Source organism: Bison bison, unplaced genomic scaffold (genome assembly GCF_000754665.1).
Source record: "Bison bison bison isolate TAMUID 2011002044 unplaced genomic scaffold, Bison_UMD1.0 scf7180017864518, whole genome shotgun sequence".
Lineage (NCBI taxonomy): Eukaryota > Metazoa > Chordata > Mammalia > Artiodactyla > Bovidae > Bison > Bison bison.
In genome coordinates, this window is record NW_011495071.1 from 19687636 (window position 1) to 19703517 (window position 15882).

The 15882-nt window shown below is 38.7% G+C and overlaps 1 protein-coding gene across 3 annotated transcripts in view; it reads right to left on the reverse strand.

The window, feature by feature from the left end:
• The window catches only part of USP47 (ubiquitin specific peptidase 47), a 114696-nt gene extending 98814 nt beyond the window's left edge, over window positions 1-15882 (reverse strand). For all 3 annotated transcript variants that reach the window (XM_010830624.1, XM_010830622.1, XM_010830621.1), the window contains exon 1: window positions 15811-15882. In XM_010830624.1, coding sequence (XP_010828926.1) covers window positions 15811-15849 — 39 coding nt within the window. In that variant the 5' untranslated portion in view covers window positions 15850-15882. The remainder of the gene's footprint in view (window positions 1-15810) is intronic.

A 15882-nucleotide genomic window follows, 5' to 3' on the forward strand; every position in this document is an offset into this window, starting at 1 on the left:
GAGGATTGGGGAAACCCTTCGGAAGATTTAATTAATTCCCTAATTAAAAACATTTCTTGTTAGTGTTTTTAGTTGCTGCTGCGGCAGCTGCTACCAGTCAACAGTCTAGTATCAGTACCACTTCTAGCCTTCTAAAGCTGCTGAAAAAAAGCTAGGTAAATAGGCAGTTCTCTATACTATGGCTCCTAGAGCTTCCCTGGTGGCTCAGACAGTAAAGAGTGTGCCTGCAATGCAGGAAACCCGAGTTCGATCCCTGGACAGGGAAGATCCCCTGGAGAAGGAAATGGCAACCACTCCAGTATTCTTGCCTGGAAAATCCCATGGATGGAGTTACCTGTTGGGCTACAGTCTTTGGGGTCACAAGGAGCTGGACACGAATGAGCGACTTTCACATACATATATACCAAGACAAATGCCTGTAAAGCACTCAAGAAAGCAACCGGCTACAAACATAGCTCACAAGAACATGCCTTATACTGAAAAGGTGAAGAAACCACATTTTCATAAGCATCATACAGTGGCTGTCGCTGAAAATCGGAAGGACACATAACTTCTCACTTGCAAACTTCCCTTCCAGCATCAAGTGTGAGAAAATGTTCAGGACTTCAAACCAGATCTACACTACCAAAGTGCAGATACCTTCACATTTCTGGAGGCAAATGAGACCTATCTAGTTAGCCTATTTGAAAATGCCTACCTGTGTGTTATCCGTATCGAATATATAACTACTATGCCAAAGGATATGCTGCCAGCATGACTCATGTGTGGAGAATGCACTTACGATGCATTACAAAGGCAAACACTTTATTCTTAAAAAACAACCAACCAAAAAAAAGTACCTAGTTATATGACTGCAAATGAGGGGAAAAAAAACCACCAGGTGAGAGAATAGGTATTAGAGCAAATTCCACTTTGCCCTGTTTTCATTTGTGTGTAAATGTTTAATATTAATGCAGGGACAAAGAACATTCATGCAAGTAAACAATGTTCCAACGAACCAGTTTCAATGAATTTGCTTATAACAATCATAAACAAATCTGTTAACTTTTTCTGCCAAAAAAAAAAAAATTCCTGCCCACTCATGTCTACACAATAAAAACCTAAATTCCTTTATGCACACAAAGCCTTTAGAATTTTAAGACACAATCTGCCAGAACTATCTTCTCTCATTCACCCCAGGCACGCCATGCATTTACCCCAAACTTTCTGTCACTTTTAAAATGCATTATAGACTTTTGTGTTGGAAATGTTATTTTTCCTAACTAAAAGCTCTTATCTTCTCCTTACTTGGCAGTCATCTTTTGCAACCCAATTGAAGTGTTCTCACAGAACCCTCTAAGTAAAGCTGGGCTCCCTCCCTTAGGGTCCCACTTTATTTCCCCATTATGCATTTGTCTCTTTACAAATTTTTGTTTCCCAAACTAGACTAAACTAGACTAGCATCTAGAACTAGGTCAGATTTCTTATTCATCTTTGATTCTCTGATGCATGGCAGCTACTAACTCGGTGCTTAACTGAATGAATTCAACAGTATTAGGAGCTACAGAAATCTACAGTAAGAAAAATTAAAGTATATTTATGATGAAATAAAAACAGGTAATATCCTTTGAAACAAGAAAGATATTTATAGTCAAACTACAATGCTTTGGTTGCACTAGAAAATTTCACTTAGGTAATAAACGAAGGGCATGGTTTTCCCAAAGTTAAACCAAAGATGCTAGACTCGCTGCACACCAGTGTCCCCAACCTGTGGGCGCCAGGAATTGGCTTCATGGTAGACAGTTTCTCCACAGAGGGAGGGAGGGCTGCATGGGGGAGACTTTGTGTTTCACCTGGCACTCCCTGCCTGCTATGTGGCCCAGCTCCTAACAGGCCGCAGACTGGTGTCTGTTCCTGGCCTGGGGTTTGTAGGGACCCCTGCTGTATAGAAAGATTTAAGTCCAGATCTTTTTTCTTAACTATGTCACTTACCCATGAATTTTTCTCTACTGGAAAGCCACTGTATTTCTGCTAATAGGTGAACAACTCTGCAAGTCTTACAGCAATTACACAGCATCAAATCTAAAGCACAGTCATGCTGTTGTGTAGCTAACAAAGGTTTGGTTTTGTTATGGTTTGTTATGTAGTCAAAGGTATGGTTTTCTCATGGATGTGAGAGTTGGACTATAAAGAAAGCTGAGCGCCGAAGACCTGATGCTTTTGAACTGTGGTGTTGGACAAGACTCTTGAGAGTCCCTTGGACTGCAAGGAGATCCAACCAGTCCAACCTAAAGGAAATCAGCCCTGAATATTCACTGGAAGGACTGATGCTGATGCTGAAACTCCCAATACTTTGGCCACCGGATGCAAAGAACTGACTCATCTGAAAACACTCTGATGCTGGCAAAGATTGAAGGTGGGAAGAGGAGGGGACAACAGAGGATGAGATGGTTGGATGGCATCACCGACTCAATGGACATGAGTTTGAGTAAACTCCAGTAGTTGGTGACGGACAGAGAGGCCTGGAGTGCTGCAGTCCATGGGGTCTCAAAGAGTCAGACACAACTGAGTAACTGAACTGAACTAAGTCACTAAGTTGTGTCTCAGACTTCTGCGACCTCATAGACTGTGGCCCCGCCAGGCTCCTCTGGCTACGGGAATTCTCAGGCAAGAATAGTGGAAAGTCAAAGTGAAGTCGCTCAGTCGTGTCCAACTCTGCAAACCCCTGGACTGTAGCCTACCAGGCTTCTCCGTCCATGGGATTCTACAGGCAAGAATACTGGAGTGGGTTACTATTTCCTTCTCCAGGGGATCTTCCCGACTCAGGGATCAAACCTGGGTCTCCCACATTATAGGCAGATGCTTTAACCTCTGAGCCACCAGGGAAGCCCTGGAGTGGTAGCCATTTCCTTCTCCAGGAGATCTTTCTGACTCAGGGATACAAGCTATGTGTCCTGCTTGGTAGGCAAAATCTTTACTACTGAGCCACCTGGGAAGCCCACAATCAGTAATACAACTGACCAAAAAGACAAGTTAATTGGTTCTTCTATTCACGTCAACTGGTTATACTCCAGAGTTTTCGAAAGTCAGAGTTATCGAACACATTAAGTTCTCCCAGAAACAAACATTCTTAACATGGATCCTGCTTTAAAACAACATTTCACACTGAATCTTATAAACAAATAACCTGTTAATCTAGTAAGTTATTTCAACAAATATCTATATATTCTAAATCAATTTTTCTTAGGATCATATTATTAAATGAACATATATTAAATAATATTATTTAATTAAATTTAAATAAAATTAAATAAAACATTAAATGAAACTAAAAAGTTTCATTTAAAAGCTGTACTTTGTTACATGTTTCAATTATTAAAAAGCAGTAAAAACAGGTCTTACTTGATAATATAAAAAAACCTATCAAATCTAACAATCATTTAGGATTTATGCTGACAGGTCATATCAGATCCATGACTTCAAACAACTAAGCATATTTAATAACTAAGACATGACTTCATTTTTATTTAATCGATACATATTCATGTATAGCATATTATGCTGGCCCCTAAACCAATAGAGGATGAAGGTAATAACAATAATGAAGGCAGTAACATTTATGGTAACAGATAACACTTATAAGAATGCTTATTAAGTAAAAGACACTCTATATGTATTAACTCATTCAATTTTCCCAAAAGCCCAAGGAGGCAGTTACTAGTACCCGCATTTAACTTAGGTACTGGGAAGTTAAATAACTTGCCCAAGGTCAAGAAACTGGTACTTGAACCCAGGCACTCTTTCTGTTGTGTCTTGACTTTGAATTAACTTATAATAAAGAGGTGTAATTTTTCAAATGTCAAAAGCTACAGCATTATGGCATTTCAGGGTTAGAAAAATGGTATTAGATTGGAAGAGGAAAATCAGGAAAGGTTTCTTATACTAGTAAGAAAGGCTAGATTTTGCTGTTTAGGTAGCATTTTAACAGCTTGCTTTTAAAAAGCATAAAAAATTCGAGACAGTTGCATGGCATGGCCAAAAAACATTTTTTTTTTTTTTAATTTTAAAAATAAAATTTAAACATATTGGGAATTAGCTGGCAGCCAGTGGTTAGGACTCAGCACTTTCACTGACAGGGCCTAGTTTTGATCCCTGGTAGGAGAAGGCAATGGCACCCCACTCCAGTACTCTTGCCTGGAAAATCTCATGGACGGAGGAGCCTGGTAGGCTACAGTCCACGGGGTCGCCAAGAGTTGGACACGACTGAGCGATTTCACTTTCACTTTTCACTTTCATGCACTGGAGAAGGAAATGGCAACCCACTCCAGTGTTCTGGCCTGGAGAATCCCAGGGACAGCGGAGCCTGGTGGGGTGCTGTCTATGGGATCGCACAGAGTCGGACACTACTGAAGCGACTTAGCAGTAGCAGCAGCAGGGGAACTAAGATTCTGCAAGCAGCATGATATAGCCAAAACAACGACAAACAAACAAGAAACACGACAAATTCAAGACACAGATCTCAGTAAGTTTCATACAAAGAGTAATCTCCATACAAAGAGTAATCTCTCAACACTCTCAACAGTAGGTTTCAGTGGCAATCTTATATCAATGAAAATGTTCATATCCATGGCTACTTTATTTTAAGTCTTCATTGAATCTATTACTATATTGCTTCTGTTTTACGTTTTGTTTTTTTGGCCATGAGGCATCTGGGATCTCACCTCCCCAACTGGGGATCGAACCAGCATTCCCTACGTTAATGGGAAGGCAAAGTATTTACCACTGGGCTACAAAGGAATTCCCTCTATGTCTACTTTATGTATGCTTGGTTCAGTTTAGTTTCATTAAACAAAAGAGTAGTGCAATTACTATTGTTCCCAAACCTGAGACAAAGTAAACAGAAGTATGCAGTAGAGAGGAGACATCTGTTTACTTACACTACAACTATATCCATCCCTTCTTCCATTATACTAACAGAAAACCAGGCTCAGGAAAAATATATATTAAGAATCTTGATCTAAAAGACCACATCGTTTTTGCCAATCATCTGCCATCACTGCTAGTCACAATCATTTTGCCACAGACTTTAAAAAAATTTTTGTCAATGTTGATTTTTATTTATTTGGCTGTGCCGGGTCTTACTTGCTGCATGTAGAGATCTAGCTCCCTGACCAGGGATTGAACCTGGGTCTCCTGTATTGGGAACTCGGAGTCTTAGCCACTGGACCACCAAGAGAAGTCCTGCTAAGACTTTTTTTTTTTTAAACAACAGACAAGGTTCGTAGAAAATTAGATTGTAAGCAGCAATACCTGGATAGAACACTTTAAATCTGTGCAATAAGCCTCATAAAAGAACATGCCTCTGCATATCATGACACCTATTACACTGTCATAACTAAGTAAGATCCTCAATACCAATGAATTGGTTTTTAAAGTAGATGTCTTCTGGAACCTTAATTTACAATAGGTATTTGAAAATAAATTTAATGCTATGTTTTTCACAACTTCCTATTTTCAACCCCATCTTTTTTTTCAATTTGGGCTAGTGGTGATGGTACACAAGTCACCTGGAAACACATTGTGCTTCTCCCCTTTGTTTTGGCAAAAAATTACAATACCTGGTACTAAGAAACAAAACATTTATGTGACTAATTCAGAGAAAGGAAAATTAAAGAGAGGCAACAATCCTAACAATGTACTCAAGAAAGTACTTAAATAGTAGTTTTCATGTAAAAATCAAAGTTCACCCATTTAAAACTCCCTAAAAACCAGATGTTAAAAAAATACTTCATGTTATTCACTCAGGGCAAGTGACACATGACAGCATATAGCACATTAGAGAACAGTCACTAATGTAGCTGAAATGAGGCTAAAACAAAATTGGCTTGGGGCAGGAGACAACAAAAACATTAAGAATTTCTGGTTAAAGAGGACAGATTGAACGAAAGCATTTAGCTCTAAAGCTTCCCAAAATATCTCTGAAACAAGAATAAAGAAAATTTTTAAAGAGCATAAATCCATAGGAAACCAAAAACACGATTTTAGAAGCTGGAAAGCAGAACAGGTGGTAATGACTCTTACACAAGAGAAGGTTGAAACCTGTATTAGTCTAGACGAAAAACAAAGACACCTGGTTTACAGCACATACCACATTTACATTTACAGCAAAAGACCTCTCAACTCTTTGGAGAAGTGCTTCATCCTAGTGTTGAGGCAGCGCAAATAGAAGATGGGCCGAAGCATTACGTGGTGCCACAAAGTGAAGATGTGCTCAAAAAGCAAGGATGAGCACAGATGCCAACCAGAAAGAGCTTCCCTGGCCAAGACTGCAACAGCCTGAGCAACAAGATTAGTAACAATAATTTGGGGTTATAATACAAAGAATAAAATAAAATCTGTACGTCTATACTGATATAAATAAATAAGTAAATAAATGGGGGAGAAGGGACAGCTTCTGCTCACAAAAGAATTCCAATTAATAAATGTAGAAATGAGGGAAAGAGAAAATCTTAACAGTAGCAAGATCTACACATGGATGCTAAAACTAGAGGGCAAAAGTTTAAGCAGAAACAGGATATCTGCATGGTCTCAAAGTAGTTAGTAATTATTAAAGAGGAAAATAGTAGCTTTACAGTGGAGAAACCTAGCAGAATCCCCTGAACCCAGTGATCACAGGTTAATATTACCAGTAGGACACGTCACCACCCTGTCACCTCCACCCCCTCCAAACGATGCACTGGGAAGGACATAACACTTCTGTGATATCCTTCTCTTTAACAACCTCTGTCTGATCTTGAGAAAATATCAGACAAACCCAAATTGAGAGCCATTTTGCAAAAATGACTAGTACTGTTCAAAATGTCAACGTCATGAAAAAGAAAAGTATGAGAAAGTGCCACAAATAAAGGAAACTAAGGAGACATGACAACAAAATTGAATGAGGTATTCTGAATTTGGATCTTGGAATAAAAACAAACATTAGTGGAAAACTAGTTAAATCTAAATAAATTCTATAGTATAGTTAATAGCATTGTACTAAGGTTAGTTTCTTACTTTCAATAAGTGTTCTATGATTTATATGAAGAGATTATCATAAGGAAAAGCTTGGTGATGGGTATATGGGAACTCTGTGTATTCCTTTTTCAAGACTTCTATTAAAAAAAAAATTAAAAAGAAAAACCTAAAAGGCTCAGATACTCTGGGAGCAAGAGTGAGGTCCAAGCTAAAATAGGAGATCAAAGTCTGCTTAAGAAACAGTCAAAACTTCCAGATCCTCTCTCCTACTCTTTGACCCCTTCTTGGCAAGAGACTAAACAACCTCAGGAGAGTATAACACAAGGTGTCTTTGGACAAGAGGACGCCAGGTGCAACTGAACTGGAAGGCTGCCACACTGGGAAGTGGCTTTCCATGTGGTGCTAGTGGTATAAAACCCGCTTGCCAATGCAGAAGCCTTAAGAGACCTGGGTTCGATCCCTGAGTCGGGAAGATCCCCTGGAAGAGGGCATGGCAATCCATTCCAGTATTCTTGCCTGGAGAATTCCATGGACAGGAAGATCCTTGCGGGCTACAGTCTAGGGTCACAGAGTCAGACTCAACTCAGCAGGCATGCATACTGAAAACTGCAGAATTAAATGAAAGTGCACTTGTGTACGTCATGATAAAACCCACATTCCCTTTTCCTGCTCAACTCCAAAGCCTGTTCTCTTCAAGGAACAGACCAGAAATCTTTTCTGGGAAATCAATTCAGCACAAGAGAAAAATCTGTCACTGAGAGTCCAAGGAAATTATCCAGACATATCCAGTGAACAGGGAAAACCATAATCACTCACTGGCAGAGCTTCCATTCAGCTTTTTAAGGGCCCTCAGAATTCTAAATAAACACTGACTTCCAAGGAATACCAGACATCTAAAACAAAAATCTAATATAAAAGACAAAGCCCAAAGCCAACAAACAGAAAAAGGAAATCTGGAGAAAAGAGAATATTCAGAGAAGAAACGTATCAATAATTCCCTATGAGAGAAAAGATATTATATCCACGAAAAGAATATTACCATTTAAACTTTTTTAGGAAAAAAAAGTACTTGGAAATTATACACATTAATAGCAGAAATAAAACCTTAGTAGAAGAATTAGAAGATAAAGTTGAGAAAAATCTCCCAGAAAGCAGAGGAAAAAGAAAGAAATGGAAAATAGATGTAAACACAGAAGAAAATTAGAGAAGCCAGTCAGTAGGCCTAATACCTAAACAACAGGAATTCAAGAGAAACAGAGAAAACGAAGGGGAAGAAACCAAAGAAATGACTTAAGGAAATCTCCTAGAACTGATAAGATAAATTTCAGATTGAATAAGACTACCCTGAATCCAGCAGAAATGGAGACAAATAGACCTTTACACATAATCCAGAAATTTCAGAACTCTAGGGGAAAAGTCTCCAAGCTTCCAGAGGAAAAATAAAATTCAAAATCTTCTAGGCATCTGATGTCTCAACAGCAACACTGAAAAAAAGATAGCAATGGAGCAATGTTTTCAAAATTGGGAAAAAATATTTCTGATCAAGAATTCCCTGCCCACCAAACTATCTACAAAGAGAACAGAAACAACATTTTAAGGACGTGAAGTCTCAAAAAAATTACAGCCCATCCTGAAAGCTACTGAAAATGGTCCCCCAAAATGAGAACACAAAGAAAGATGAAGGCATCAAATACGGAACCAGGAACTCCTAGAGAGACCTGCGGGAAACTAAGATGATTATAAGCGTAAATCTAAGACAACAGCTGCAATTCGAGAAAATTCATCCAAAGAAACTGGTAGGTTTGAACATAATGAGGAGAAGATTTATACACTTGAGAGTTTGGACTAACTCAGGGTTTCTCAACAGCAGCACTACTGACATTGTGGACAACAGAATTCTTTGCTGTAGGAGGCTGTCTGGTGCAGTTAGGACGATGCTCGGCAGCATAGCTTGCTTCTGCTCACTAGACATCAGAAGCACACTACTGCCCTTGCTCACCTACCCAACATCGCCAATATCCTTAGGTGAGAAGCACCTGGTGAAATTCATGATAAGTACACAGAAAACTAAGCAAAAGTAAATTTTTAGAAAGTATTAATTCATGGAAAACACAAAATGCTACACAGGAAGGGAAAATAATCACTATAAACTACAAAGTTCAACTATGTATACAGTCACGTTGACATAAACTTTGAACTTTTACGTATCTGAACAACCTGCAATCTGACAACATTGGGATGACTGGGCAGAAATGAGAAGTGTGTCTCTGTGTTTGGGGATAGTAGTAAGCCTAAACTTCCATCGTGGGAAGTCAGTAGACAATTTCTTCAACTGAAAAATCACGAAGGAAAATGACAGGAACACTACTCTGAAATGTGGAGATAAATATCTGAAGAATGAGTTGAAAGTGGTTGCCTCTGGAGAGCCTAAAATGGAAGGGGAGGGGAATCTGTACAGCAGAGCTATTCAACTCTTTTAAATATGTGCATGTATAACTTTGATAAAAATTAATTGTAAAAAAACAAATCAATTGAGACTATATTATGAAGGACTTTCCTACTACTTAAGGCCAATGTGACCCAGAAACAAACAGCTATACAACTTTGAGGAAGTTACTTACTCTTTAAGCATACTTCCTATCTATCTACAAATACACAGTGAAAGAGCCGGCTTAAAGAGCTTTACATGCATTAAATGAGAAAGAGTGTAAACTGTTTAGTGGTGTCTGGCACAAAGTGTTTATACATCGTATCTAGTATTTGATTTGCAACCAGAGAGTAATAATTATAAATTTTAAGACAGGTAAGTCATAATCTCATGTGTTTTAGAAAGTAATGGCTATTGTGGAGAAGACAGTTATTAAACAAAAGAGCCTAGAAGCATAGAGACCATTTAAAAGGCCTATATTGAAATGAGACAACAGACAGAGGCAGAGCCATGAAGAGAAAGATAAGGATACAAGATATCTTGCAAGTGATGGTCTAACTATATACGCAAAAAGGAGGAGTTAAAAAAATGTTCTAACTTAAGTAAACAGAAGATGATGACACTAACTGAATAAGAGAATACAAAGAATTATGCTGGGAGGAGGACTAAGAAGAGAGGAAAGAAAAATGAGGTTGATACTACACGTATTTAATCTGTAGGTCCTAGAGTACAACCAACTACAGATATCCAGTATGCAGGTGGAAATCTGAAACTGGAAGAGAGGTCAGGGCTTGAGATATTAAAAACATGTAAATTACAATCAAAGGTTGAAGCCATACAAATTAAAAGAATATTCATTTGACATGCTCCACAATAGATACTGATGGAATTGATTTGAAAAAAAAAAAGACAATAGAGATGAAAAACAAGCTGTTTTAATGTTTTGGGGGCTCTCAATATCAATGGTCCTGAAAAATGAGGTCATTGTGAAGTTCAAATGAGTTAATATACACAAAGCACATATAACAGTATGTGACATTTAATAAAAGCTCAATAAATTTTGGATTATTAGTATCATCATTAGTTCCAGATAGAAGTAGTGTTCATTGACTTCCCTGGTTAAGAACCCACCTGCCAATGCAGAAGACATGGGTTAATCCCTGGTCTGGGAAGATTTCACCTGCTGTGGGGCAATTAAGCCTGTGCTCCACAATAAGAGAAGTAGTGATTATTACATGGAAAAGAGAAGCAGAAAAAAATTCACTGAGATATGGAATCACATATTCTTTTCTTTCACTTTTCCATCCTTTCTACATTTATATTTTCCTTGGACACCACTTTTCACTTATAGTGAAAGTATTATTTTAAAACCACTAGGTACATTGTAATATCCTTAATTATACCATAAGATACTTGAGGAAAAAATAATTTTTTTCTACTTTTTCTAAATAATCCCTGTATGGCAGCATACAGCAATGTACAGTGAGTACTCAACAAATATTAATGTCACAAATTCTTTATAAGGAAACAAAATAAAAGCAACAAAGCAATAAATAAAAATTGGAATGATATTAAAAGCCAAAGATCTCAAAGTCAACATCAACATACAACAATTCAAAGACAAACAGAAGAGTGAAAAGGTGAGGGGAAAAGCTTTATTGTTAACCACACAGAACAGACCACACTCTCTTTGCTCTCCTCTGGATACAATAAAATTAGAAGAAATACTAAAAACACTGGATTATGTCTAAAACAGAGCAAGCTGAGAAACACTTAGAGAACTGAGGATGCTCAGACTTTAAAACAGAGCTTGGTCCTCCTACTCCCTTCCCCCATGTTCAACAATGGAAAAAAGCTATCCTTTGGGAAATGACTGAAAATTTCTCTGCTGTCCAGAGCCAACAATCAACAGATGGCAGTTATAGAGATCTAGACTTCTCTCAGCTCAAAAACTTAAAACAGATTTCTCAAAAGACAAAGATATTACCCGAGATGTCATGAAGGTATTCAAGCTGAGGTTGGAAAACAGCTTGCCAAGGATGTTATGAAAAACATCCAAGCAGGGGAAATTGGTTAGAAACTGGTTTCCTTGCAACCCTGTAACCAGATCAATGAATATTACTGAAGATCTGCTTCAGAAAGGACACTATCCTAGACCTATAGTTTGTCGTTGTTCAGTCATTCAGTTGTGTCCGACACTTTGGGACCCCACGGACTGCAGCACACCAGGCTTCCCTGTCCTTCACAATCTTCTGGAGTTTGCACAAACTCATGTTCACTGAATCAGTGATGCCATCCAACCATCTCATCCTCAGTCGTCCCTTTTTCCTCCTGCCCTTGATCTTTCCCAGCATCAGGGTTTTTTCCAATGAGCTGGCTCTTCTCATCAGGTGGCCAAAGTATTAGAGCTTCAGCATCAGTCCTTTCAATAAATATTCAGGTCTGATTTCCTTTAGGATTGACTGGTTTGATCTCCCTGCTGTACAAGGGACTCTCAAGAGTCTTCTCCAGCATCACAATTCAAAAGCATTAATTCTTCAGTGCTCAGCCTTCTTTATGGTCCAACTCTCACATCCATACATGACTACTGGAAAAACCACTGCTTTGACTATATGGACCTTTGTCAGCAACTGATGTCTCTGCTTTTTAATACACTGTCTAGGTCTGTCAAACCTAGACAAACCAGACCTACACAAACCTAAACAAGGTACTAACCTATATCTTCACAAACCTAGGCAAACCTAAACCTATAGTACATATTAAAAAAAAAAAAAAAGCACGGGTGAGAGACACATAAGATCTCTGCTGTCAAGACATCCATAATGAATACTAATAAAATACAGTTGAGACTATAATAGATGATCAGTGAACCAGTGATGCTGTTCAGTCATGTCTGATTCTCTTCGATCCCATGGACTGTAGCCTATCAGGCTCCTCCATCCATGGAATTTTCCAGGCAAGAGTACTGGAGTGGGTTGCCATTTCCTTCTCCAGGGGATCTTCCCAACCCACGGATCAAACCCAGGTCTCCCGCATTGTAGGCAGATGCTTTACCGTCTGAGCCACCAGGGAAGCCCATAATAGATGACACAAAGCACTATTTACTAACTGGCAAATGAATTCTGTTCGTATATAAGTCTTCTAAGAAGGAGAAATCCTTAAGGTTAAATGGTCACAAAAGTTTTTTAAGAATAAATGAGATATGAGATACTTAAGGAAAGAGGTGTATGAATGTTCTGAATTGGTGGGCAGAAGTAGGAAAGAGGAGGCAGCACAAATAGAAGTGAAAAGCAAGTTAAAGAAAAACCTGTTTGGCTACATTAAAAACTTGCTTTGAAGGAGAAGAGATAAGCTTTCTCAAAGGGCAGATTGTGGCCAGAATCAAACTGTATCAATACTAAGTCTTGAACACCAAGCTAAGTAACTTCAAATGTATCCTGTATACAGCATTTGTACCAACTACTTAACTCTACTATAGCCATAGACAATAGTAAAAAAAATGGGCATGGCTGTGTTCCAATAAAACTTTATTTATGAATACTGAAATCTAAACTTCCATGTATCACAGATTATTATTATCTTGATATTTTTCAACAATTTGACAATGTAAAAATAATTCTTAACTCTTGAGCCAAACAAAACAGGCTACAGTTTGAATTTGGACCAGGGACTGTAGTTTGCCAAGCCCTGCACGACACTTAGCTGCCGCCTTCAGCAGTCTAAGGTACAGTTTTGTCCTTGAGCTTCTAGGACCAGAATAATATATTATTCGTTCAACAACTGCACACACATAAATGCATATACTTTATCAATATATCTAAATCTAATAAGGGTCAGAGGTTCCCTTAAAAAAAAAAAAAGACAAAGCTGTCCATATAGTTGGTAGTAAGCCATTAGAACAGAACCAAGACATTTTAAAATTCTGTAATTTATTTTCACATAATAAATATAGTTAGAGAGTTACAAACCATTCTCACAGAGCCTCTAGGTTACATGGAGGGATGTGTAGAATAAGAGTATAATCAAGGGGATGTGAGTTCTAGTCCTAGCTCTGTCCTTTATTTACTCATTATGTGACCCTGAACAAGTCCTTTTCAATCCTCTGGCCCTAATTTCCTCATCTGTAAAAGTGAAGGCGCATAAGTTATAATATTAGATGATCACATCACTATGTGCTCTCAGCTTTAACACTATATAATTCTACTTCTATCAGACAAGGATGACAAAGATCAGACAAAAGTGATAATTAAAGACACAGAAAAAGAGAAAGACATTGACCAAATGAGTGACCAAATAGGACAAACAGGTTCGAGAAAAAGGCCCCAAAATACAGTATTACTAAAATCAAGGATTTTTTTTTAAGTATCAAATGCAAAAGAAAACTCAAGGAAGAGAAGCAGGAAAGAAGAGAAGTATGGCCATCAAAAAAGAATGAACCACTTAACTAGTGAACAAAATGACAGACCTGAGATTTGAGAGTAGTGTGCATGCTTCCAGGAATCATGAAAGGAGTCAGGGAAAAAGAAAAGACTGAAGATGAGTCTGGGGAATAGAAAATAAAGGCACGTGATTGAGAAGGAGTAAGAAACAAAAAAGTCAGAAGTCAGGACGAGTTTGAAGCTTCAAGTAAAGGAATTAGTCTTAAAGGAGAGGCATTTAATCTTTAAAAAACAAAATTTATTAGGGTATAGTTGTTTTACAATATTGTGTTAATTTCTGCTGTACAAGGAAGTAAACCAGTTGTATGTGTACATATATCTCTCCCCTCTTGGATCTCCCTCCCCCCACCCACCAAATCCCTTCCCACCCATCAGTGAGGCATTTAACCTCTAAAATCCAAAAGGTAAAAGCAGCACTTGCAGGTATGTTCCTGTTGAAGTATATCTATATCATGTTTTCTATAAACCAAATTATTAGGGAAATAAACCTAATATTGAGCTTTTCATAAAGCAAAGTTCCACCAATATTTTCTAATGGTCAAAAAATTAAGAAAGGACTAACTTTGCTTTTCACAGAAATGAAAACCAGCACTGTGTAGCTCTAAAAGAAAATTCATTTTTAATATCTCATAGTATCTATCACTTTCATCCTTGCATAAAAGTTTACTTTTGTAGAAAATTGCTTAGCCCCTACTTTGAGCTCAATGAATACTAATGTTACCTTTCTTAGTAGCCTTAGAAGTTCCCAAGGTAAGAATTCTGATTAATTCATGTTTATTATTTTCTGTGCAGATGGTGCTTGATGAATAAATACTGACACATACGAACTGAGTTTTAAAAAACTGTCCTTGCAAAACAATCATCTGATAAAGTTGGGAAAATATTCCTATCACTTATACACAACTCCAATAATACTTTTGCAGTGTCAGAGCTTGCTCAAGTACCAACAAATAGCTACAAAGCAACCAAAAAAGGTAAAAAAAAAAAGAATTAAAAAATTTTAAGATCATCCCAAACTATCAAGATCCGATATAGCTAATTTCAACCGACACTTGCATCTATTTGAGGTATATGAGAAATAAAAATCCAAAGCATTCGCCTGATGATCAGCCAGTTAAAAATACACATTTGGACACCCTGAAGATATTTATAAAGCCAACAGAGATACTATTAATATATTGAAATTCACTGGCCAGTGCTGGATTCTATCATTAATCTTCTCCTGCTATTCAAGAGAAGCCAAGAAGTCAAGCCTTCTCATATCACTTGCTTTTAAGAATGTAAGAAGTCACCCAAACTGGCATACACAACCCAACTACAAAAAGTAGTTCAACTCTCCATATGGTAATGCTTCGCTACCTCTTACCTTTACTTGAAAGTCACATTTACTACTTTTCAACGATCTTCGGTAGGCCTCATTTAGGCAGGCCCCTAGTACCACCAAGTAAGAAACAGGAGTTCAAAAAAGTCGTAACAGTTAACTGCCCTCGCACAAAGCTCAAGTTGGGCGTAGATTTCACAAGCCCTGAGAGCTATGCCACTGTCAAAACCAGAAGCAGCACCGTCACCCCGTCGTGCACATCGGCCACTGTTGCAGAATTTTTTCTTTGAATTTACCTCTCCACCTTGGCTCAATATGTTAAATACTTAAGCTACCCTCTCCCCCTAGAGCAGGACCAGATTCCTTCCAGTCCACTCCGTTTATTGTCCAGCACCACAAATCCAAGGGGAGAGGTCTCCGCTCCCCCGACCCCCGAGATCCAGCCCGGTTTCCTAGCTGCTCGCGGCACCCACCATGCACCACCCCCCAACCCCGCACCACACACCTCCTCCTTCCCCCACGGCCGGGCCAGCCCACGAGCTGGGCCCGCAGCCCGCCCCTCGCCCCCGGCCTGCGCTGCTGGCAGCGGCCGCAGGCCTTGGGCCTAGCCTCCTCCGCCGGCCCCTCACCTCCTTCGGGACCAGTTGGTTCTCCTCGCCGGGCACCATCGCTCAGACTCCCGGCCGCTCCTCTCCGCCCTG